Source organism: Corapipo altera, unplaced genomic scaffold (genome assembly GCF_003945725.1).
Source record: "Corapipo altera isolate COAL_440 unplaced genomic scaffold, ASM394572v1 69, whole genome shotgun sequence".
Classification (NCBI taxonomy): Eukaryota; Metazoa; Chordata; class Aves; order Passeriformes; family Pipridae; genus Corapipo; species Corapipo altera.
The window spans coordinates 26,857-52,547 of NW_020884908.1; the positions used below are offsets into that span (position 1 = coordinate 26,857).

The 25,691-nt window shown below is 38.9% G+C and overlaps 1 protein-coding gene and 1 long non-coding RNA gene across 2 annotated transcripts; one reads left to right on the plus strand and one right to left on the minus strand.

Annotated features, from left to right (window-relative positions):
* The first annotated feature begins 2,584 nt into the window (after positions 1–2,584).
* Positions 2,585–5,167, plus strand: LOC113951658. Its single transcript, XR_003529228.1, has 4 exons — positions 2,585–2,727; positions 3,482–3,673; positions 4,456–4,522; positions 5,127–5,167. It is a non-coding gene; the product is annotated as an uncharacterized LOC113951658 (long non-coding RNA).
* Positions 5,168–6,143: 976 nt separating this feature from the next.
* Positions 6,144–25,337, minus strand: SMARCA5 (SWI/SNF related, matrix associated, actin dependent regulator of chromatin, subfamily a, member 5). The gene is made up of 23 exons (XM_027652799.1): positions 25,240–25,337; positions 22,865–23,031; positions 22,528–22,628; positions 21,790–21,890; positions 19,575–19,754; positions 19,030–19,185; positions 18,795–18,926; positions 18,442–18,510; positions 17,794–17,903; positions 17,299–17,525; positions 15,596–15,717; positions 15,353–15,505; positions 14,478–14,610; positions 13,361–13,509; positions 12,855–12,974; positions 12,518–12,628; positions 11,855–11,968; positions 11,179–11,301; positions 10,032–10,164; positions 9,062–9,180; positions 7,898–8,110; positions 7,342–7,452; positions 6,144–6,438 (listed from the first exon to the last, which is right to left on the minus strand). Exons 1-23 carry the CDS (start codon positions 25,240–25,242, stop codon positions 6,373–6,375), a joined length of 2,913 nt encoding a protein of 970 aa, XP_027508600.1. The 5' UTR covers positions 25,243–25,337; the 3' UTR covers positions 6,144–6,372.
* Positions 25,338–25,691: the final 354 nt, after the last annotated feature.

Here is a 25,691-nt window from a genome sequence, read left to right on the forward strand (position 1 = left end):
GGGTGTAAATTGGCACACTCACAGCTCCTGCCTTTTATAGGGTGGGAGCAGAACTTGCTGGAACAAGGGGCGTAACTGGGGAGGAGCGAGGGCAGAGTATGCAAATTATGACCATATGAGGAGAAATCATAAATATGCATAACACGGCAGCAAAATTTAACCAATCAGAACACAGGAGTCACATACATAGGGAATAAGGTATAACACAGACAAAATCATACAATGCACAACAGACCCAATACGGAATTTATAATTTTCAATCTCTAACAACTAATGGATGCTTGTTTTCTTCAGCCCTGCCTAGTAATGGCCAGTCCCACTGCCAAAATGGCCTACGGATGAAAATCATAGATATCATTACTGAGAAAACTTCATCTCTTCAGGCAAGCGGCCTGAAATATTTGGATTGAAGGAAATACTTTAAAATTGGCTGACTCAGATTTGACTAGTATTAGCAAATGCGCCATTACCAGTCCTGTATTTTAATGCACAGGTTTCTCATGAAGAGGTCACCTCTTGTTCTGATGTCAGTGAAGTATTACCCTGTGGAGATGTGCCTGTTCAGATGTGTGGCATTGAAATGTACAGTTCTGCAAGCCTAAAACCTGCATAGTTACGTGGCTGGAAGGCAAGCAAAAGGCCCACAGAGTTTACCAATGAGCACAGTGACTGATGGCTGATCTTATTTCCAATTTCTAGCAGCATGATGTGGTGAAAGCCAGCAAAGCCATACTCCTGCAAACCTTAATATGCTAATATTGGTTTGGAAGATCCTTTCCTAATTAAGACTTATGTTGCTCAGCTGCTAAATACAACATTTTTATCTCTCTTTTAGTAATCCTAATCACATAAAAGTGATCAAAATTTCCTCATGACTTGGTGGTCTCTACATACAGAGACAGCTGAAAAGAAGTTCTTTGACACTGAAAGAATAATTTCTCATTCTTTGTGACAATTCAGTGTATGTACTTGAGATTTTGCAGTAAAATGCCTACTCACTTTTTATTTTCTTTCCTTTTTTTTTATTTGTTTATTTTTTCTTGAAAGGAGTATTTACCCCTGTATCTAGAATCATATTTCACCACGATCAAATAATGTTCTAATTCTCTGTTAAAGAATAATTTGCATAAAGAAGAACCTGCAACCAGTTACTTCTTTAAACAGGTATTCAGAGTCCCAAGTCTGAATTGCTCAGCCTGTGTAAAAAATTCTTACATCTGATGGTGTTGCTGTGCTGCTTAAAATTGTTTTAAACTGTCTCATTTCAGAATGCAAAATTAGTCTGCTTTTATACTAGAGGTTTTGCAAAAGTCAGCCAAAATTATTTCAGAACAACAGTATCTTATTTAGACCTACATACAAAGCAGTTTTTTAAATAGTCGATGTTGGTCCAGTGTAAACAGTGTAAGAGTTGTATCCTTATCACTCTAATGTAGACATGAAGCATCTTTTGCTTCTTGCAAACAAACAGATCCAAAGACAACATTATAACCTGGATACAAGCAAGGAGAAGTGAGTGGGGGGAAAAATCAAATGCAAAAATTAATAACTAGCATGCATATTTAATGAATTAAAAGTTGTTCAACGCAAAAAGTCATGAGAATGTCCTAAAGGTCCAACAGTCCCTCCATCTTATTTTGAGGTAATGTTACTGCAAAGTGTAGTTTAGATCTTATGCTGTGTGTTGTAATGAAAGAGAGAAGCATTACCTTGGGGGGTAATCTTGATAGAACTATCAGTTTGTGTGTTCATTATATGAGTTTATTTTAGCACATTAAAAACTGAGTCCACTGTCTAATGTCTCAGGGTAAAATCTAACAAAGAAGTGTTATGTCTTTTTAAATAGTAGTAATTTTGTCATCATGTTATAGAATATACTTAAGCAGGCAGGGATGGGTTCTTGCTGCTCAGTGAATTTTTTTCAGCTAAAACAGGTTCCAGGGAAACTTCTGGTAATGGCAGCGCTGGACCAGAAATAACTTTGTTTTTAATTGCTTCCTGAGTTAGTCTGAAACTTAAATGTCCTGTTAAGAACTTTATTTTGCTTCATATAATGCTACAAGGCTGGCAGTTTCTTATACAGTATGAGTATGGGTTGCCCTCTAGTGAAGAGAAGGGAAAAGCTTGTTTAAAAGGTGCTGTATTTGAAGAGCCACATATCAGTATGAATTGTAGCAGAAAATAAGATTAAAGCCCATAATAAACCAGTAGTAAGAGTCATGGAACATGTGCAAAGGGAAGTGCACTTAAAGCCAGGTCATTCCTGTCCTCAGAATTTTTAAGAACAATGATTTGGTAGTGATTTAATAATTTTAAATTGACTGGTGTAATGTAAAACATGTTAAGGTGCTTTACTAGGGTCTGAAATCCGTGGGCAAGTGATCCAGTTCAGAATCTTGGTGACTCCTTCAGCTGCCCCGGTGCCAATGGGTACATGCCCAAGTACAGCCCAGACCATCAGGAATACGAGTGTCTGCCTGACTCACCCTCTCTCTTGCAGATTCAGGAGTTATGTTCACATGCATTTTCAGGTCCCCGATCTCCATGTGATTCTGGAATTACTAAACTTACTTACTTTAGGACAAAGCTCAACCTGAGACACCAGCAAGAGCCTTTAGAGACCTGGAGTTTCACGCTATGTCAGCATCTGATCATGCAGATGCTTTCCCTCTAGAAAAACAGCCTGGTTCTGATGCTTTCAGCCTGTCATCTGCTCCCCTTTTCCAGGTGAGTTGTCCGCTAAGTTTGTCACAGAAATTCTTGATTCTTCCATGCTGAAAGACAACTGTGATGGAGAACAGGGTATGCAAGTGGTCACGGGCAGTGTCTTAGTCAGCAACAGACTTCAGCAATGCATTTACTTAGTTCCCTTTCCCTAACAGTGTAGAAATGGGGACAGCATTGCTTTGTGACACCGAGCTGTCCATGTGCAGCCATGCTGTTATTGTGGACACGCACACCTGGGACTGGGAGCAGCAGTCACTGGTTTAAGCTTACCATGGGAGCCTTTTTACATGTCAAAAAATAAGAAATTGGAGGTGATTTTTTTTACAACTGGGAAAAAAAAATAGTGATTGGTATGTATATGATATGAAACAAACAAAAAAAGAACACGATGCATCCTGCTTTAAGTCAGATTTATTCAAATTCCCAAAGTCTTTCTTGGGTCTCCTGAAGCAAGGTTTGTGCCTAAATTAGACTAGTGTTTTGTTAGGTAAATGCAGTAGCCTTCCCCCATTAACCCTAGAGAGAAATAAACTCTCTTGGGACATAGGCACTTGGAGATAGTTTTATCTGCTCTACTCCAGCAGTCTGCCTTAAGGAAAGATTAATCCTATTTTTTGCCGTTAACTTGACTTAGAGTTACTTCACAGCAGACTTGGATGAATTTGATACTGGGTGCTTTGCAGTTTATAGTAAATGTGCATGAGGGGTTGTTTCTGGTTGGTCGGGGTTTTATGTGTTTGGTGTTTGGTTTAAGGTGATAGCTGACTGAGAATGGTACATTCACACTACATGGTCTGATCAAAGGGAAATGCACACAGTGGCAAGAGAAGCCTCAACTACCACCACACCCTGTCCTCTGCCAAGGGAGGAGTTGGCCCCACAGCTGGGAAACGCAGCAGAAGAGCCAACTCAGATGCCCCAATCTTCACACAAGACGTTGGAGCAGGTAACAACAGGGGTACAAATATCCAGCACGTTGCATTGACCGCCCTGACCAAACTGTCCTGTGGACAGACACGGTCCCAGCCGGCATGTTGCACCACAGGACAGCGCTGGGAGGCACAGGCAGGGACTCTGGAGACAGCGTTGTCCCTCTGACTGGGGCCTTGGCAGGCCTGTCCCTTCTGATCTGCGCTGTGCTCGTAGCTCTGCTGTTGTTGAGGCAAAGGAAGGAGCCTTCTGCTGGGAATAGCACGGTGCCCACCAGCCTCTCCGGCAGCAGGGACCCTGTGAGCACACAGCACAGCAGCAGTGACAGGTCAGAAGTTTGGCCAGTTCCTGGTGCTTGTCTTTTAATATGTGACTTCACCAAAGAGCAGATTCAAATCTAGCTCTTGGATGACTCCTTTGCACCAAATAGCGGCTGGTTATTTGTAATGGGCAGCTACTTCTGACAGGGTTGGTGTACCAGGTTCATTTGAATAGAATTCATTATTCATAGAATTCAAACTCCATGAATGGGAGTTGATACTTTATCTTTTTTTTTTTTACTCCTTTTTTTTAAAAATGTTTTAAATGTGCAGATGTAAATGTGCCTTATATCCACTGTGGAAGGCTGGTGCTTGGAAGGATGTTGGTTTTGATCACATGTACAGAATTTAGCTTTCATATAACAGGTTTTGGTGGGGCAGTTGTTGTTGCCTTTTAAATAATTTTTGCTGGGGAAGAAGGAAGGTAGTAATATTAAAATGGAAGCTAAGCAGTAGATGCTAATGTTCTTTTAAATAGGCAATACCAACAGTTTTGTCTCAAATTTATAATGAAGACCTCAGCCACACGGACAAGAGACACACAGGTAAGGCTGTGTTACCTGCAAGGAGAGCTGGTATGTCACCAGTGAGAATTAGACTGTACTGTAAAGCCACACTAGAAAAATGTCAGTGTTTTAAGTGCTTTCAAACATTCTTAAAGAGTCTAGCAGTTCAGAACAAAGGTAACGACCTCCTTCCCATATTGTACAATAATCATCTATTTGTTTGCTTGACTATAGCATCAAAATACAGGCAAATACTTATAAAAGGACAGCTTTTGTTGCCAGATAGCACTGAGGAAACACCTGAATCGTCTAGAGCAAATATTTTGCTTCGTTTTTTATTTTTTGAAAGAAAATGGATTTTCTCTAAATTGGCAGGATACCACTTGAGAGACTTAAGGTTTAGTTCCTTTCACTTTCTGCATGCAGCCACTTGAGAATTGTTAGCACAAATGAAGTGCTGCTTAACTATTTAATAAGTCTTCCCCTTCTGCTTCCTCTAAAGGTTTTTAATTCAGATTAGCTTAAAACAAACGATCATGGCTTGACTAGTTTTGGGTTTTTTTGTGAAAAGGGACGCTTTTAAAACTGCAGCATTTTTGTTCAGGGTATGCTAAATGTAAGCAGTTAAACTAATTTCTTCTAGGGCTGCCAGGACAATTCAACTTATGAAGAAGTGCTGTCAACCCTGCTGCACCTGCCACAGTGACTTTTTTAAGAGTGGTTATTCAGCCTGTTCTCAGCTGGTGTCTGCAAACCAGTCACTGGCAAATGAAAACTCAGGTCCTATACCAATAAAAACTGAACTGCTGCCCAGAAAATCTACATCTGGGAATTGTCAGCAAAGTTGATTTTTCATTATTTCCCTCTGTTTATACAACACTGCTGCCTTTAGATATGTGTTCTTAAGCAGGCCAAAACTGAGCAAAGATTGCGAGCATTTGCTGTGATTTGGTTTGTTTGTTTTGTTAGTAAATTCTAAATTATGCCACATGAGATGGCATCTCAGTCAGAATGTGCAGATACAGCACCAAAAAGGGACAGTGCAGGGAACACTCGTGCATGGCACTGCTGGACTGGCTCAGGGCAGAGCCAGGGTTGCTAATTACAGCTGTGCACAGCTGGAGTCAGCACCAGTTCCTTTCACATCACACCAGTGCTGTCTCTGCATCTGCCCCAGCTGAGCGTGTGAGAGAAGCAGGTTGTGTTTCATGTACTGTCATGTTTTCTGTTCTGACTACTTCTTGTTTGCCAATACCCCCATTCTGCCATGCTTTAGGCCAGTCTAATGCAGTACAGACCTCAGCATGACTGACTGACTGACCTTTCTCCTGGAAAGAAGCAAGAAAGTGTTACAATTCTGTTCCAATCTGTATGTGTGCTGATCATTACTTGAACTTACTTTTATGCACAAATATCCTCCGTTCTCTGAAATTTGTGGAAAGGCCAGTTATTTACCTCAGGAGTAAAGCTAAGGTCAGAGCCAGAAAAGTTCCAGAAATGGAGACTGTCCATCATGATCAACAGAACTATTTAGTGGTGTTTTAGAAGCCACCACCAGTCAGTGTTCACAGCACCCTAAAAGGAAACAAACTGGGGGAATGACTAAATAAATATGTATTCAAGTGGAAACATAAATGAAAAAAAGTCACAAAAAGTCTTATTAATAAATGAAGACAATTTATTACTTCAAGTGTTAATGGTAAAAAAAATTCAGCACAGCTGTTGCATTTAGAAAAGTGAAACTACAATTAAGAAGTACTATGTTCTAGTTCAATAAACAGATGAACCCAATGTTCTTTAAAATAGTTAAGCATTATACAGTACATCTTATGAAGACCCGTAAATTAAAGAACTACTTCTTAAATTTAGAGATTAAAAAAATTCTGCATTCACAGCTTTAGCTTCTTTTTTCTTCCACGACCGTCAGGAGTACCATCCATTTTGCGCTTCTGTGCCTGCAAGGTATGGTTTTTTAATAAGTTATTGTGATGCAAAAGGGTTGTAAAGCAAGTAATGTGTTTCAAAACAAAGCAGACGATTTACACCCTGTCAGCTTTCAAATGTGATAAACTGCAAACATAATATGGTTTGCATATCTTTGCTGTTATTTTATATTCCCTCAATTCTGTAAGAGTATGATTTCATAGAGGTAAAAAGTGTATAGAAGCAAATAAGGATGTTTTAAAGTTTCCTATTTATGAAAAGGTATTTCTAAATACCCATTTAAATGTTCTGTGAACAAGTCTAAGAAACTTAATAATCCACTGTTATTAACTTTACTGATTTCTGCACATCTGCCAAGTAATTTGTTTGCCTAAGTTGTTTATACAACAGCTCTAGGCAACAATACACTGAACAGCAAATCCATGTAAGAAAATGGGTAAAGCTGGTGTTTCCTTTACAAAATAGTCCTGCATATTAGCAATACTTTGAATTTAGTCAGCAGAGAGTTGTCAAGCATATATGCTGTTTTCCCAAAACTATGTCCAGAAGCCCATTTGTATACAGATTTGTAGACGATTTAACAGATTATATAAATCAAAAGGCCAGATATACCTCTGGTGTACTTACCAGGGTAAACCTATACAGTGCACCAACACAGTGATCCAAAACATAACCAGTTTATCGGCTCTAAAGCATGTGAGCTACGATTTAGAACCTAAACTTACTTTCCTTTATTTGACATCCTCAACTGCACTAGCTTGAACACCAGTATGAACTTCAAGCAGCTTTTAACACTGCCTTTTAAGTTTTTGTTGTTGCTTTTAAATAACTTTAGGTATCACTTTTCCTAGACAATCAGAAAAGCACTTTGTCTTCACGTGAGCTTTTCCACAGAAGTGCCTTTTAAATCTTACCGAAGATGGTTTTGGTCCACGTTTCTTCTTTTCTGCCTTTTCCTTTTCTTCCAGTTCCATGTTTTCTCTTTCAATGAGAGTGATTAAAGTATTGCATCTCCTTTGTAGTTCCTACATTACAAAACATATACAATCAGTACCTCAGGTAGCCACTCAATGTAAAAATTGTATTAGAATATTAGAAATGCCGGTGAGGAGGTAAGTGTTTTGCTGTATCTTGTCAGAATAACAAAGGAATTAAATGTTTTTGGATACTTACTGGCTGGCTTCAGGAGTGGATTTGATCACAGGTGTTTGCTTTTTAAGACAATTTTGTATTTAACTCAAACTCATGTTGATTTTGGAAAACAGCACCTTAGAACTTTGAATTTCTCCTCCCGTAAGACTTTCTGGTTTATCTGCATTTGCCACCCGCGACAGTTGTTGCAAAGTTAGGAAAAGGTAATGTCTTGTTGGCATGCACATACCTCAGTATTTCAGAAGCTATTTGATTAGCCTGGGGTACAACCATTTTGTCATAGGCATTCATGAACAAAAAAGATTAATGTATATATACCATTGCAGTTCTGGACTTGAGAAACCAGTCAAATCTGAATTGCGGCGAGTTTCGGATACATTGTCTTAATTCATCATAGACATTTTCCTTATCAAATCCTAGTTTGTGAAGCATACAGATCAGAAAGCGATCTTCCTCTTCAGTGTAATTCTTCCCTTTATTAGTACCATATGATATTCTTAGTTGGTGGAAAGGGGCTTTATATCTCCCAATCTGAACAAAACAAATAAGACCATATAAAGCTAAGGAAATAGGTCAGAATTAGCATGGAAGTCTTTTGTATGAAAGCAACACATGACATGAAGACAGCACTAGAGATCATAAAAGATCCAGTTTTCTAAGTCACCACAAGTAAAGGCCTGTAGGTTCTGGACAGTCCATTTATCAAAGGTATCTAAACTGGCAAATTCTGGTTTAGACAACAGACAGCTTTGTGATCTTCCACTTAATGGCAGACTCCAGACCTATCACTACATTTGAACACAGTCAAGATCTGTCAGTATTGAGATGGCAATGATCCTTTCTAACACAAATTCTCGAGAACTGTCAGACTAAAAGTGAAAAGGTACATGAGACTGTAGCACACAGTTCAGCTGCATCCTGGTTAACTGAATCCGACACTTGTTCTTCCCTAGAAGAGAATTAATTCAAACCTGAAGTGGAGAGAAGATTCTGATGAACTGTCTTAATTTACTACAAATCTGTTCACCACCAAACCCAGGTTGGTGAAACACAGACCAGAATGGAAACATCCTCTGTTTGGTAAGTCTTCCCTTTTAACTGCTCTAAACATGTGTGTATATATACGTATATACCTCGCATTTTCAGTTACATGGGTCCAAAAGAAATCCTACTTCTTCCAAAAGCATGTAGTCACCAGGAGCTTGTTATACAGCACTACAAACTGTGTCCTATGATACAGATTACTATTACAAACAACAGGTTAGGTCATATCTAAAGTTGTCATCACATCTGTCTGCCAGGACAGCACTGCTGTGGGATGGAAAAGCTATAGGAAACAAGTGCTGAGGATTATGCACAAGAGGCAAATGTCATGCCCAGCATGTTGTCTTCATGCATCAGTAGCAGTGGCCAGATACAGAATCCTGTTTTTCTCCTCACTGGCACCAGAAAATAAAGCAAGCAAGAAACAAGCAAACTCACCTTTGTGTCGAGTGCCTTTTTTATGCTGATTCGTCTCTGAATTCTGGCTTCTCCTCTTTCAATCTGAGCCATGATCTTCTCTATGTCTTGGAGTTCGTTGCATCTTTCCCAGAACACAGCTAAGAAAAGAACAATTCATTAGTTTCTTATCATGCATATTAAAAGTTAAGAAGTTTTACCTTAAAAAAAGATGTTAGCTGCTACTTTCTTTTACCAGAGCTCACTGCTGTATAGCAACAGGCCCTTCCCTGATAAGGAACCTCTGCTTCCTGCTATCATGTGTTGCAGTATTACAAATGCTATTTTCAAGGGTTAGATATAGGAGTCCTCAGTTTAAAAGAGGTGTGATACAGGCCAGGAAGGTTTTTGTGAGCCAGTCTCCTTATCAAGAGAAAAAGAGCTTCTTCAAATGGAAACTGATGCAGCAACAGAGTTGTAGAGAGGGAAGAGGGAGGGCAACTGAGTGGCCAAAGACAAGCAAGTGCCTAAAAGACAATTAGGTGTTTAAATAAACAAGGACTCATGTTACAACACCCAATGGTCATTGTATGTTCATTCATAACGTGTGTACTGTATCCCACTCCTGAGGAGGAGGTAAAGGTTAACTACTGGTTAGCGAATACACGGCAAAGTGGAATCTCCTCAGCTAAGCACTGTTCCTCAGCATTTCCTTTTCAAAAACTATCCCACATCTAACTGGGTAGTGCTGTCTTCAGTTCCTGTTAAAGTGAAGTGGATCAGCAATAGTTTACATGTGCAGTTTAGTGTAGCCTTAATTATGCAGGGGCTAGAGATGGTAAAATCCAGACTAGCAGATCTGAAATCCATCAGTACAATTCTACCCTGAAAAATCTTAAAGAGTGGTGTAAGAAATTCCCAGAAATAAGATGTTAACATGTTCACGAGCAGTTCAAAGGAGGCAAGCAGTGTTAGATATGGACTCACAGAGCTGACTACAGAACTGAGTTACCTGAATACTCAATGACTTCCTCTGGGGTTTTTCCTTCTACTTCTCGTGCTATATTTTCAATGTCATCACGGCCCCACTTCTCATTGGCTTTGATGAACTGGTTGAAATCTCTCTTATTCCAGTTAGTGAAGCCCTGTATAGCAATTAAGGAAACATTACACAGAGGTTCAGGATTTGTCTCTCTCCAAATTCGCTTCAATAAGGTTTCTTTAAACCAACTGTAACACCTCCATCATTCCAACAGTGTTAAAGCTGTTGCCTCACAGACAACATCAGCCATTCTACCTGGTCACTCTCCCTCAGAAGGTCCAAAGCTGTCTTGTGATGTCCTACTCAGTAGGGACAGAAGTAGCACTGCTGAAGTTATCAGCTGCTAAAATAGGCTTATTTCATATTACCAATAACTTTGACAAATCGTTGGAAGAAATAAGTTCTGTCAGCCTTGCTGTGATTTAGCCACAGCTTACTGCACTGTACTGACTCCTGACCTCTGTGAGTCTGCTGGTTCTGTGAGTCTGCTGGCAATAGTGAGCTGTTCCAGCACATTACTACTCAAGCAAGAGATACTGTTCTGTAACTCTGATCCCCTGCCAAAATACAGTGTGAAAATACAACACCCAAATAAGGTATATCAGGCATTAACCTGTTTTAGATTACTTAAGTGTACATGCTTCCTAATTATATACCTATTCAGCTCATACCCTCTTTTAGAGAGAGGCACTACCCACTACCAGATGTAGTTCAGGAAAACTGACCATTCATTCATCTTTTGGGATTCACTTCTACGTGGGAATGAAACTGTGGCAGAAGATTTGCATTAAATAATGTGGAACATAGTACATCCAGCTCTGCAGTGAGTCTGCAAGAACCCACAGCCAAAGAAAGATGTCAGTCTACAGTCAATCCCAGCTTGGGAAGCCATACTCTGAAGAAGGTGCACCAAATTAGTGTACTTGGATTCTCCTGAACCAAAGGTATCTAGGCCCACAATAAACCTAATGCTAAAACTCTTCTCAATCAGAGCCAATATTTGCAGCTGTATTAACTGCAGCACGTGTGAATCAATGACCAAGAAATGTTGTCCTAACACTGTAAAACACAAAACAAGCTTCAGCTGATTTCCATCTCACTGAAGACCCAACCATACCTGGGTTAGAAGCTTCTCTTTTTCTTCAAGTTCTTCATCGTTAAGAGGTTCAGCCTCATCAATCTTAAGCTGCTCTTCCTTTTGTGCTTGGGCTGAATTTGGGAGATCAGGATTACGAGGTACCTGAAAGGTTTTGCATCTTGTAAAAGTTGCTTGATTTTTCACAGATAATTGACAGTTGTCACTTTTCTGTTAATGTAAACTAATAATTTCTTCAGCGTAACACTACTTTATTTCATTTAAATGGATGTGGAAGGCAGGACAGGTACATATTCTATTGTTGCAGTAAACTCTTCCAATGAGTGAATTCAGAGAATCACATAAAATGGTCTGGGTTGGAAGGAATTGGACCTTAAAAGTCATCTCATTCCAATGCCCTGCCAGGGGAAGCGACACCTTACACTTAGACCAGGTTGCTCAGAGCCCCATCCAACCTGGCCTTGAACACTTCCAAGGATGGGGCATCCACAGCTTCTCTGGGCAACTTGTGCCAGTGTCTCAACCCTTGTAGAAAGTCCCTCTCCAGCTTTCCTGTAGGCCATCTTTAGGTACTAAAAGGCTGCAATCAGATGTCCCTGGAGCCTCCTCTTCTCCAGGCTGACCAACCCCAACTCTCTCAGCCTTTCCTGCTAAGAGAGGTGCTCCATCCCTCTAATCAAGAAAACTCTTGCATTACCTTGTAACCAATTGTTTTCCTGTAGTAGAGAATCTCTTTTTCCAACAGTTCAAACAGGCGAGGAGGAAAGAACTGGAAGTCCTGTACATTTGGCTGTTTTGGAGGCCGTGGTGCCTGAAATACAAAGTCTGTGTTTGACTCCAGAGCCTGCTTGCTTGTAAGAACTGATTTCAGTTTATGAGCACAAAAAAAAAAGCTTTATTGTTACAAAAAATGCACTGCCTTATATTAAAACAGGCCATGCAAGAGACAACTACAACAAGGAAGAATTCTGAAACACCTTTGAGAGAAGGGGAGGAGGAGTCTTTTGGGAGGAGGAGGTGGCTGGGGAAAGTCACACATGCATCCCCTTGAACAAAGTTCAGATGTCTGAAGCAGCATTAAGGAAGTCTTTCACAGGTAAGGAAAATTCACAGCTGCTTAAGTAAAAACACGAAAAATGTTGATCTTACTCTCCTAACATCCTACAAGTTTCATCCTGCTCTTTTTTTTCACAGAAGTTTGTCTCAAGTCCTTTGGATTTTTTCTAAATTTAAATTGTCTCCACAATTTACAAAAGTGAATAGTGCAGTTTTTATGAAAAAAGACCAATGTATTGCTTACAGCTGGAACCATTTACCAGGCATATTTCAACAATTTACTTGTTTTAATTAGTCAACTCACCTTGGGTGCTTTAGGTTCACTGACTCGAAGAGCCTCTCTGAAATAAGCATCCACAGCATAATTGGCTTTTCTTTCTCGTTTAGGCGGTTCAATCCACTCTGTAAATGCCAACTGTAAAAAACAAAACCCAAAAAAAACCCAACTAAGTCTTGCAAATTATTCAGACCAGCTACAAGTTTTATATAAAATTAGATCTACATCTACTTCATTGTGTTAGAAATGTTTTTATTTAAACTATTATCATAGATGACACCATATTTTAGCCAACACCTCTTAAACAAGTATGATCAAAACATGCAATTTAGTGCATTCCTCCGAAAGAAACTTAAAACATTACCTTCTGTTTTTCTCTGTAGTCTTCCCCTTCAAAATTATACACGCTAGATTCAGTATCCATAGTAAAATTCCTAAGGGAGCTTTCGCCCATCTTTGAAAGTTTTTCGTTCATTTCCGCAGTCTTGGACGGGGGACACAGAAAAGAACAGTAGCCATTTGGATGGTACTTCATTATTTAACATCTCATTCCCAGACAGAACGGGAGGCATTTTGGAAGGCACGTCATTATTAAACACCTCATTCCCAGAAAGGAGCCACTCTGAAAGGTACTTCCTTTTAAAACATCCCATTGCCAGAAAGAAGAGCAGCCATTCTGGAAGGCACTTGATTACAAAACATCTTATTGACAACATCAGAGAAAACAAACATGACTGACCAGCATGAAAACCCTCCACAGCAAAAACCCCTTTTCTCTCCAGCTTAGAACCAAGTGATCATCCAGGGATACACTGTCTTGCCACCACATTTAAATCTACAGGTGGCCTTCCCCTTTTCAAACTTTCTCACCTTCTTTGCACCTCTTTCCAAAATGTGATCAATGTCTTCATCTGTAATCTCACTGTCCTTTGAGGCAAACACGTGTGTCGCTCCATGTCTAATCATTTGCAGCATTTCATCCTTTCCAAGTTTATTCAGGTTTTGATCTACCAATCTTCCTAAAGATAAAAACACTCAAGGATAGCAACTAACTATAAAAGTTCATTATGGAGGGAGCAACACATGATTTTTCTCCCCCTTACATTTCTACATTCAAGCTATATCCTTTTCTTTCAGTAAAGAAAATTCCAAATAAAGAAATTAAAAAAAAAATTTAAAAAAATTCTTTAATAAAAAAATTTAAAATAAAGAGTAAGTAAAATCTAGCCAGGTTTCAAAGATAATTGCTATATTATGCTTTAACTGTGTTCAGCATACATAGTTTTGGATACTAGGTCTTTCGACATGGCAAGAGAAAACAGCCTCAAGTTGCACCAGGGGAGGTTCAAGTTGGGCATTAGGAAGAATTTCTTCACAGAAAGAGTGGTTAAGCATTGGAACAGGCTTAACCTGAAGGAGGTGGTGGAGTCACCATCCCTGGAAGTGTTCAAGAAATGATTGCATGAGGCGCTTGGTGCTATGGTTTAGTTGGCACAGTGGTGACTGGTCAAAGGCTGGACTCAATGACCTTAGAGGCCTTTTCCAACCTTAATGATTCTGGCATATAACATATTGCTATGGTGCATATTTTCCCAGTTTCCAGACTAAACCTCAATTAATCCTCTTTTCAGAAGTTCCTGATTCCAATCAAGCCAACCAAGGTTACATTACTTCTCCCCATCTGTTAAAAAAGGCATTAATTTCTCCAGTTCAAAGGAGAAGCTGAGCGCTTAAAAAAGAAAAACTGGACTATATCCTCTTGTACACATGTATCAGCAGGGAGGCAATCAAAAAGTTAGTGAGGAAATACCTACTCCTACAGTAAAATAAATTTTCAAATGGATGAGGCCTTTGTACTCTCTCTTCAGAGCTCAGCTGAGGCAAAAGCAACATTCTCATTGACTCTTCCTGATTCCACCATCCTTTACAATGGGAAAAAACCAAAAGAGAATCCCATCACAGATACAAACTGCCTTCCCACACTTGCCTTGCTGAATGACTATGGAATCCAGCCGGAGTTTCATCTCTGCACGTTCCACTATTCTCTCCTCCACTGTATTGTCTGTAATAAACCTGAACACTCGAACAGTCTTGGTCTGGCCAATTCTGTGCGCTCGATCCTGGGCAAAAAAAGTAACAAAAAATTCAGTATTTGTTGTCCAGCAACATACTAATGTACAAAACAGAACAGCACAGGTTAGTTAAATCTTTACAGCCATCCATGACGACCCAAGACATTCTTATTGACATTACAAGTTTTTTTCAATAACATTGACAGTGAGTATGTCTCCAGGTGTCATATGTAAAAAATAGGTGTTTGGGGGATTTTTGTTAAATCACACAAGGGAGAAGACTGGATGCTCCTGACCTTATGCAACCTTCTGTAAAATCAAAGTATTGAAGAAACCATTTCTATACAGACCAAAGGCTACATTTTTCAAAATCCTTCAGCTGTGCCATGAATATTTCAAGAAAAATATGATGCACTGCCTCTCCTAATTGGCAAAACATGACCCACAGTGAGAATCAGTATTCTGAACATACACCTGTAGCTGGAATCCTCTCACTTGAGCTTATAGACACCAGTTCCATCGTTCTTTTGAACCTGTTTCTGCTAGAATATTTCAGCTTAACTGAAATAATTAGTGTAGCATATACCCAGCATTTCCTACTGCATAAAACATTCTATAGCCAAAATGTGACTAAGGGTTTCACACAGTGGAAGCTGCACTGGAAGTGAAAATCAGTCTTACTACTCCCTGTGCTAAAATGGCGAAATACTCATTTATTTTGGAAATGTACATTTCTAGGAAAGTTCCGTGAGAAAGACAAGAAGGATGAAATCCCCATCTGGATTTTTACCATAGCTTGAAGGTCTACTTGTGGATTCCAGTCTGAATCATACAGAATTACGACATCAGCAGTAGCCAGATTGATTCCAAGACCTCCTGCCCGCGTACTCAACATGAACACAAATTTTGAGCTGTCGGGATCGTTGAATGCATTAATGGACGCCTAAATAAATGAAAAGAACACAACAGTTGAACCCAGTGTTGAACACAAGCAGTGTTTTTACTTAAATACAATATGTAAAGTTTGGAATACCTGTCGTTCGTTGTGAGGAGTTTGTCCATCCAGTCTGCAATACTCATAATTTCGCCACATACAATAATCTTCCAAGATATCCAGGACTCTTGTCATCTGACTGAAGATTAGAACTCTTGAGCCTGTTTGAGTAAAAAAGTTTCTTATGCTTTTAGCAGAACATAAGACTTATGAAATTCTGCAGGCCTGCATTACCAGAAAAGGAAGGAGGGCAATTCCATGTGCTAAGAAGAAAAGTAGGTAGAATTTCAGACCCTGAACTACAATGCAGAGCTGCAGCTGCTGCTGTCATAGCAGGGTCCTGTGCTTGCCATGGGACATGTCTGCCTCACTCTGATACGTCATTGTCTAGTTAGTGGCTGCCTTTTCCCTTTTGTTTTCTGTTGTACTCCTTAACAGAATGTTCCCAGACACAGCAGAGTAAGATGATAGCACAAATATAAAAACATCAAGTATAAAGAATGAAATTTTGAACTATTTGTTTGTTTTGGATTTGAGATCCCTTGAAATAAATTAAGTTGTTCTTAAAGACTTGTCAGTTTACTTACCTGCCAAGAACAACTTCAAAAAAAAAGGTAAATGTACAGTAATTTATGCATACATACAAATCTACTTCCAGTCTACTAGGGAGATTTAAGTAAAACCACTGAATACTATAAAGCTTCCACTTCCCCCTATATTCATCTCATGTGATTTCAGTTTTTTGTCCTTTGGACTCAAGGGCTGATAATGAACTCTTGTTTAAGATGACCATTTGATTTGAGACCAGGACAGTATTAATTAAAACATGCCATCAATTAGCCTCAAAGGAGGAAGAAACCAAGATTAAAAAAAGCACAGTAACCACTGAATTGTTCTTTTTTTAGTCTTAGGATCAGTTATATCACCACAGCTGCTTGGATGATACATAGACACAAAGTACAGTTTACTTTTATATCACCGTAGAAAAATAAAACTGCAACCAAACCCCAGCCTTCAAAGTGTCCCCACTGACAAACTTACCTCCACTCCTTTAGCCAAGTTACTTCCCTAAGCATACTCATAAAATAAAGAGTTAAAAATTTACTTTCGAGTCAGAAACTCTGTGGCCAGTGCGTTTTACAGCAATGCATTTCTGAGCTTTGTCCCTACTATCAAAGAACTTTAAAATAACTCAGAGTTCCCCTCTGTCTGAGTGCCTTACAAAATACATTGAAAAACCTCAGGTGCTGCTCAAAATCATACCCAGAAAGACAAGCCAATGTTTCACAAAGGATTTGATTGTAACCCAAGATGAAGGCTCTGAATCTGAAATGGTGCTTCATGACAAATCAAAGGAGTGGCTAAAATACCACACAATGATACTTCAAATAGCTAACAATGTTAAGAAAGAAAACCTAAAGCCCAGAACAACTGATGTTTCTGTGGCCTCAATTTAGTTGGGATGAAAAAAGAACAAAAAAACAACAAAAAAAAGGGGAATCAAAACACTTCAGCACAAAAAGCCATACGGACTACTGATCCAAGCATTTCTGAAGGCACACCACACTTTGGTTTTGTATCAACTGTAAGATACAGTGCTTGACAAGCGGGTATTCATATTAGAAATTAACAAAAATCCTGGCTAAGGTGTGCTGGTTTTTGCTCAGGATACATGGAAACATTAAGCAGCACTGACTTTCATTTTTATCGTTGAACCAAAATACCAGAAAAGAGATGCATACTTTGTTCTTTCAACTTCGGCAGCAGTTTGTCCAAAACTACCATTTTGCCACTGTTGGTGACCAAATGCATGTCTGTTGTGTAGGGTGGGCCAGGTTCTGCCCCATCAAAGAGGTAAGGGTGATTGCAACATTTTCGCAGCTGCATGAGGATGTTCAGCAGTCTCATTTTGTCCAGCTTCCCAGCCGAGTTCAGTATATCTATATCCTTCATCAAGATCCGTGTGTACCTACGTCAAAGACAGGGAAAACTTCTGTAACTCTAAAACAAAGTTGGTCTTTCTTTGAATAACAGTCAAAAGCTCACCCTCCCCCTCATTTCACCAGGTCACTCTCCCTGATATGCATGGTTTTGTCATCACAGAAGTGTCACAAGGAGACACAAGTTGGGAGTACACCAGAAAGAATTAAATCAAGTTCCACACAATCTTCAAGTCACGAACAGCACACTCCTTCTGAGCCTTAACCACAGCACAGTCAGGCACGTGTATGAATTACCATTCTCGTTGCATTTTGCTGAGGCCCACATAAATTTTGACTTCCTTCTTTGGAGGCAAGCTCTTCTCTACATCAGCCTTAATGCGACGTAGGAGGAATGGTCGTAGCACCTGAAAGAGGTTGCATCCTTAAATGTATTTTGGAAACTGAAACACTGATCAGGTCAACAGACAAAACACAGTGCAGATATTCTCTGTCACAAAAGCTCAAATACCAGACTTATCAGACAATCTGAAAAAGCAACCAATATGGACAGATTATTTGCTATACATGGGACTATACATGTCCTTTCTTTGGAAGACTTAGAGATTAGACCAAAATCATCTTTCAGATGGTTCTATGCCCCTTGATTTAATTGACTGATTTAATTTTCCTTGACTGAAACATTTATAGTCTCTTCATAGCCAGTATTTTTTATGTAAGCATTTTAGAACCCTGAGAGCCAGAACTAGTGACCCTTCTCTCCTTTCCAAAACAATTTCCTTTTTAAGGAAAAAAATCTTCTGAGCTTTGCCATGCTGAAAGTCTATCATAGTTTCTGGAATAATCTATCTTATCCTAATATTTTATCTCAATAAGCATTAGGAGAATTGTCTAGAATCTAACTTGGGTAAATGTAACTCTTGTACAAAAAGCAGAAAGACTCACCATATGAAGGCGCTCCACCAGTTTTTGATCCCCGAGACAATTGTTTGTATCAAACCACGAATCAAAGTCCTGCATCAACAAAATCATCAGTTTGTAAGAGTCTTCCTTTCAAGGTGCAGTGTCATCACAATGGTGAAAAAATACAACTCAAGCGATTCTTTTACACGGGCAGTAAGTAAAAGAACAAATTTCCCCATTTGGCCTATTTTTATGAAAAGCTCTCTAACACAAACATTTCTAACTGTCAATCTATCATTTATCAGTAGCTGACACTCCTAATTATACAGGTCTATCTTCAAATCTGGAAACCCAACAAAATTAATTTAATTTGATTAGCAGAAATGAAGACTTACTTCAGCTGAGTTAAAGACATCTGGCAAAAGAAAGTTGAGAAGTGCCCAGAGTTCATGTAAGTTGTTCTGAAGTGGAGTTCCAGTTAATAGCAGCCGGTTTGTAGTCTTGAATTCCCTCACAATTTCTGACAACTGAAGGACATTGAGACATGAGCAAATATAAAAACATTACTAGTCCCCACACCACCACCTAATGACCCACATAAATCTCTCTCTCAGTGCAAATATAAATTACCTTTGATTTTTCATTTTTAATCCTGTGGGCTTCATCTATAACGAGATATCTCCAGTTGAACTTTTTGAATACTGACTTCTCTTTGATAAGCATTTCATATGATGTTACACACACATCCCATTCTCCTGGCAACAACACATCTCTGACAAAGGCAGCCTAGAAAACAAGGTGACAGTTACTTACTGAGGCTTTGACAAATCTAAACCAAAAAGAACATAGTAGCACTGTCACAATTTTCCTATTTTAAGATTCATCAGGTTTTGTTGGCCTACAGGGTGTATTGCCTTCACAACAGGAGAGAGCAAATCTTTGGACAAGGAATTATGAACATGAAGTGATGAAGCAATAGCTGGGCAACACACATGTGAAATCTAAGCTTACATTAGTTATATTGTAATGGACAGCTTGTAAGTAGGCAGCACTTGTAGGTCTTACTGTTTAACCACTACAGATCCAAGTAATACCTTTCCCTGTGAAGGAAAGGTAAAGGACAGCAAGATCACATGCTGGATTTACACAGGAAAAACCACCACATCAAAACTTACTCGCTGGTCTTTGTCCCCGATCAAGCAAACTGCTCGAAGTGTTGGTACCCATCTCTTGAATTCATTCATCCAGTTTTGCAGAGTGGACTTAGGGACTAACACCATGTGAGGTCCAGGAATATTTCTGTAGTGTTTCATATAGCCAAGAAGAGAAATTGTCTGCAGTGTCTTCCCAAGGCCCTGTAGGACACATTCATGTGTTAGAAAAAAAAACAACCCCGAAACTCTCAGGAAACACCTTTAAGAAAACCCAGGAGTGAGCTCTGAGTGCAGCACAGAAGACACAGCAGCCTCAACAACTGAGTGAGGTGTATTAGAGACAGTGCAACTCACAAAGGGCATCAAAGTCTTGCTTAGGAAAGTGGTTTCTCAAATTTAATTTAAAAAAAGTAGTAAGAGTAACATTTTCAAACCTTGGATTATGAAGCCAGAATTCTGCCTTATCTTTCAGAGAAAGTTAGAAGTGCAAGAAAACATCATTTCATAAAATTTTGTTTTGTAGATTGATGTGTTATTTAGATTATTTAGAGGTCAAAGTTTTCAAATTGGATGGTCGTATTCTCTTAAACTTGAAATAAAGTGAATGAATTAAAAGCCCTTAGACTTCTTAATTTATTCAAATATTCATTATTATTTATAACTGACTTTATTAATATTTTATGTTATGATATTAAATTAATATTTTATAGTAGTGATTAAGTTCTTAATTAATTTTCAAAAGTAGGCTTTCACAGGCCAAAAATTACCTCAGTTTCTGTGAGAAAAAAGCCAAACAAATATAAATAATTGCACATGTCAAAAAAACCCAAACAAGTAGTTTAAGTGTTTGGTTCTTTATTCAGGAGAAATACTTAAAACCTTGTACCTTCAGCATAGAATTTTAACTGAAACAAAACAGAGGAAGACCTTCAAAAAACAGATCACTCCTGTAATGCAAAATAATTTAAAAATATTGTGACTCAAACGCATGGGAGGTAAAAAAACCCTGAAAACCATCAGCACAAGTTATTTTTGGTTCTAAAATTCAAGTATGTCTTCAAAATAACCACAGCCTAGTGCAAGATGTGGAAAAGTGTTTACAAGCTGCGTGAAAAGCACTAATAACTTCAAAAGGACTAATACCTAAGAATGAATTAAAAAAAAAAAAATAATAAATACTATAACTCCTTAACACAAGATGGATTTTGGAATACCACACATCCAAGGACTTCACAAAAACAACTGGGATGCTTTGTAAAACAAGCCTGCTCCACTTAGAACTGTATACAGCCAAAAAAACCCCAAACACCAAACTCCTCTATTCATAAGCATGTATGTTGAAGAAAATCCTTGATATAATTCAGAATGAAGTACGTTACTAAACAATAATTTAAACTCATTTGTGTCTAACTTATCTTGAAGAAGTTTTATTACAGAGAAATTACAAGATACGGGAAACACAATATATTGAAATTAATTAGATTTTTGTTTTTTCTGCTCCTTATGAAAAAGAGATATAAATAAAATCACTAAGAGGACAAAAACATATCTGCCTGTGAAACTACCACATCTTCTTCTGCACTCATCCCTTGTCTTTCAGGGAGGGGGGAGGAATAAAAATAGAAACAAAAGCTACTGTGGCCAGTTCTGACTGAAATGTCCATGATCATGCTGCATAAGAAATTTTAACACAGGTCTCTAGCTACATTTATCTTTGCATCATTTTTGCCAGGCAATTTCCCACTGCCATAGCTCTTGCTGCAGAGATCAGTCCATACAGGATACTCATATCCTGACATCTACATTTTGCCCTAACAACAGGAATTGTTTCCTCATTTGTTGCTCTTTTCATATATGACACTCTCCTCACAAGGGCAGCTTGAGAATACCATAACAAAACAGCTGCAATTTAGAGAAAAAAAACAAAAAGAGGACATGTCATTCTATGGAACAACTCCCCTCCATCAAGTTCAGGATTCTGAAGTTTGACAGATTTCCTTTTCAAATGCCCATTCCTAAACCTGCATGCACAGTTTATTTAAATTAAGACACCTATGACACTTTTAACATTAGTGACTTCAAACACACTAGAAAAATAAGATTTGGCGAACTATATATTGCATTCTGTGTTATTAAAAATCCCACAGAGGGACTAAAATGGGCATGGACATACAACAATGGACATGTTGTATTGCATGTGTTCTTAAGGCCTTAGAAACACAGGCTGTGTCCATACCATTTCATCTGCCAGGATGCCATTGATGCCATTTTCATATAGAGAAATGAGCCAGTTCAGTCCTCGGATCTGATAATCCCGCAGCTTTCCCCATTTCACATCTAAAAGACACAAAAAAATAGACTAAAAGATCTACAAAAACTTATGAAAGCATGTCACCATCCGTTGCCTGCTCATTGACAGTGATTATCAAGGCTACAGAACAAAAACAAGTAGCAAATTCACATAATAAATTCCAAGGACAATGCAGACTGGAGACAGCAACATGGTAATTTTGTTTCTGCAAGCCGCTCCAACAGCTCTGTTTTTTGCAAGAACCCACAGCACACAGAAATTCTAACTCTATCACCACCCTCCAAATCTGAACACAGTCAAACATTAAAACACTAATAGTGAATTCCATTAAATTAACTGGAAGTTGTTAGGTACTTTAAATTATATCAGAATATAGGTTACACATGTAAAAATGGGAAGATGACAGACTTAAAAACTCTTTCCTAGTAACTAAAGTATAGGAACTGGATTTCTTAAGGACAAGACTCACTGGACCATCTTTCTAGACTGACTGAAAATAAGCAGTCACTCACTAATACATTTTGTCCCATTTTTTTCCTCCTCCTCCTGTCCCCCCAGATTAATTCATTATCCTTAGGGAGGATGAAAACAAAGTTCATTTTGAACAATATTTTGAAGAAAAAGAAGAGTGGCAAAAAACCCCCAAAAAACCAGGAAACACACATGATGGAGACTCTTCAAATCGAGTGCAGACATTGGTTGTCTTGGAGCTTTCTGTTAACAGCTCCTCGTCTTCCTCCTGCTCCGTCCTACGATGCCGGTAGCTGGAAAAATCCAAGAAAGCAGTAAGTTCCTGGCTTTTCTTCACGCTTTAGCATCAACACAAAACTCCTGTAACTCCTAGAATTCTCAAACAACCCTCAACTTACAGGTAGGCAGATAAAAAAAAAAAAACAACACATGCTGAAATAGGACTAAAGCTGAGCAAGCTTAACTTACACTTCTAAAGTGCAATAAGATCTTAATTACAGTACAAGTTGGCCTGTGTGCCATCACTCACTCGCCAGCTGACAGTAAATTCTGTTTCTCGTCCTTCTTTATTCGTGGACGTCCAGGCTTCATTTTTAAAGGTGAAGTTGGAGTTTTCTGAGCAGCAGGCTGAATGAAATGAGCAAAGAGCTCAGTCTGCTTCAACAGATACTCAAATCTGTTTGCTCTGTCTGTTTGCTGTTGACAAGGGAAAATTAAATGGAACAATTGTGAGACGTGACAGTATGTATTTGTTCAAAAGAAAAACCCTAACAAATACTTTTTAAACAACACAGATTCACATTTCTTTATATACATAACTGCAACATCAAAGAAAAGATGGTTAACATCAATATAACTGCTGCTGACAGATTCTATAGTCTTTCTATAGCCTGGGCCAAGGCCTGCCTTTGTTACCCAGCAAGATCAAAGCTGTGAGACAGACCTGAGCCAAGACTGAAATATGACTTTGGCACAAAGATTGCACCAGTCTCACCAGATAAGGCCGGAGTCCCTTTAACAACTTTCTCATATCAAAAGTTATAGTCCCACTCCCAGAAATTTACCCCCACCTATCATGCACAGGATTCTTCAATGAACTCTTCATCTCACCAACCTGGCAACAACTACTTTCTACTGCATTAGTGTCCTGCCTGCTCAGCAAGATAAACCACCTCACTGGGGTGTCAGATAAGCAGCAGAACTGGCATGAAACGGGGCAGTCAGGACACAGCAGCCCTCAGCTAAAAGCCAGAACATCTATTTCAGCAGCAGAGGCCTTAGACATGCTCAGCCTACCCCCTTTGATATGAGTTGCTGTTTCTGCTGTGCAAAAAAGATTACAGTAGAAAATGTTAGCATCTGAAAGGTTCAGTTTCTTTGAGACAGGTTCCATTTGGAATCAATGCACCTTCCCAAAGCCACATCATAACTTTGAACAGACAAACAAGATGGAAAACAGCTCCAAGGTTAACAGCAACCACTCTGACATTCTGCCAGCTGCCACAACATAACCTGGTATTTAGCAACTTGCAGCAGTTACAGGAAGTCAGTTTTCTTAGTAAAAAGGAACATATGTTCCACATTTCTGCAATGCCAGCTCTGTGAGTATTCTACTCTTTAAAGCAAGCAGGCCCTGCACTATGTAAGAGACAGGAAGACAAAGTGTTAGAAAACAAACAGACCAGGAAAGAGAACTGTACGTACCACAGAGGACTCAAACTCACTTTAACTTTAGTTTAAGCGTGATTGACACAGCTACAATCTCCATCCACTAAATTTAAGTTTTCCTATATATTCCTCATAGGTTTTGCTTGTTTTTTGTTTACTTTGCAACAGTTTAAACTAGGTAAGATCTTACTACTATCCAAATTGCTAACTCTTATTTTAAAGTACTTTTTTCACTGACTGTACCGGAAAGAAGAGATTCAGGCTGCACTGCAGAAAGTTCCTTGTTCTAAAATTTTAGTGAGGAATCTTCCACAAGTTTTGGCCCTGTACACACATCCCCACACTTGCTTTCACTGCACTTAAGGATGTTAGAAGACTAACAAACATTATCTACATTTTTTAGGTAGGACACAGACAAGAACGGGCTGTTCTCTGCAACCCTGATCTGTCCTTCTACCAACAGAGACACTTTTCCCATTTTCTTTCCCAGTGCATCTTCTGACTCTTGTGACAGCAAAATACAATCCCTCTTCAAATTGTGTCTGTCTCAAGACTTAGAGGAGACAACTACCAAGTTCATTTTCTTCAGTTTGCCAGAAAGCAGCACAAAGAAAGGAGCAGAAAATGACTGGGTTATTTTCAGTGCCAAAAAGAAGAAATAACACAGGAAGCAGCAAATCATAAGAATCAGTTTCACTTTCCTATGAAGAAATTCCAGATGAAGTCACAGATACTGGAATTACGAACGGGAATAAAGGCAAATAGGGAAAAACAGAGGAAGAAAACATGGTGAGATGGTGAGGGATGGATGGTTCCATCTGTTATGTTATAAAAACTAAAAAAGACTTTATTATTAAAAAAAAAAGGAAAATAGCAAATTTTCTCTTTTCTTACCCATGAAGCACAGAATCACCCATCTTCAAAAACCTGAAGACTTTAACCAGAGCTTCATAAAAGAGATTCCTAGAGGATCTTTCTATGTCTGACTAAAAAAGTGAATACTCAACTCTTTATACCCCCCCTTGCCTACAGGATGGACAGCTCTACAGATAACTTTAGTATGCTGAAAACAAGAAGGTTCAGAGGAGCTTTTTTCCAGATATTTTTTGGTGACAAGTTACATATTTTTTAATAACTAGGTAAAATTTTATAAATCTAGGTAAGGCATTTCAAACAAACAGAAAACTCACGTGCATAGGTACTGGATAGCTGTACACACTCCCAAACATTACATACCATTTTCTCTTCATATGTAGGATCTGTTTCCTGGAGTTCTTTTTGTTTTGCCAAGGATGCATCATCAAAAGACTCCTGACATGAAAAAGAATTAGAGAAAAAAAGATCTCTGAAAAAGAGAAGATATTCATGTAAAGGAGAATAAGCTTGTTTCAAATTACATCAAAGCAGCAAAAGATGGCTGTGCCATCTGATGTGGATATATAGTAGTCAGCTTTCTATTATTTACTGTAAAATTACCTGGAGATGGATCAAAGATCCCTGCCACTGGGTGAGGGACAGAGCTGGGTCCCTGTAATCCGATTTAGCTCCATCATTAAAGCATCACATCAACATGAATGAGAGAGACAGCTGTGGTCCAGGAGCTCAGCATGCCCCTCCTAGGGTGCTGAGCCAAACCCCTCCTGAAGCTAACTCTGGAAAGTACTGTGAAAGCACCAGCTCCAGGCCTG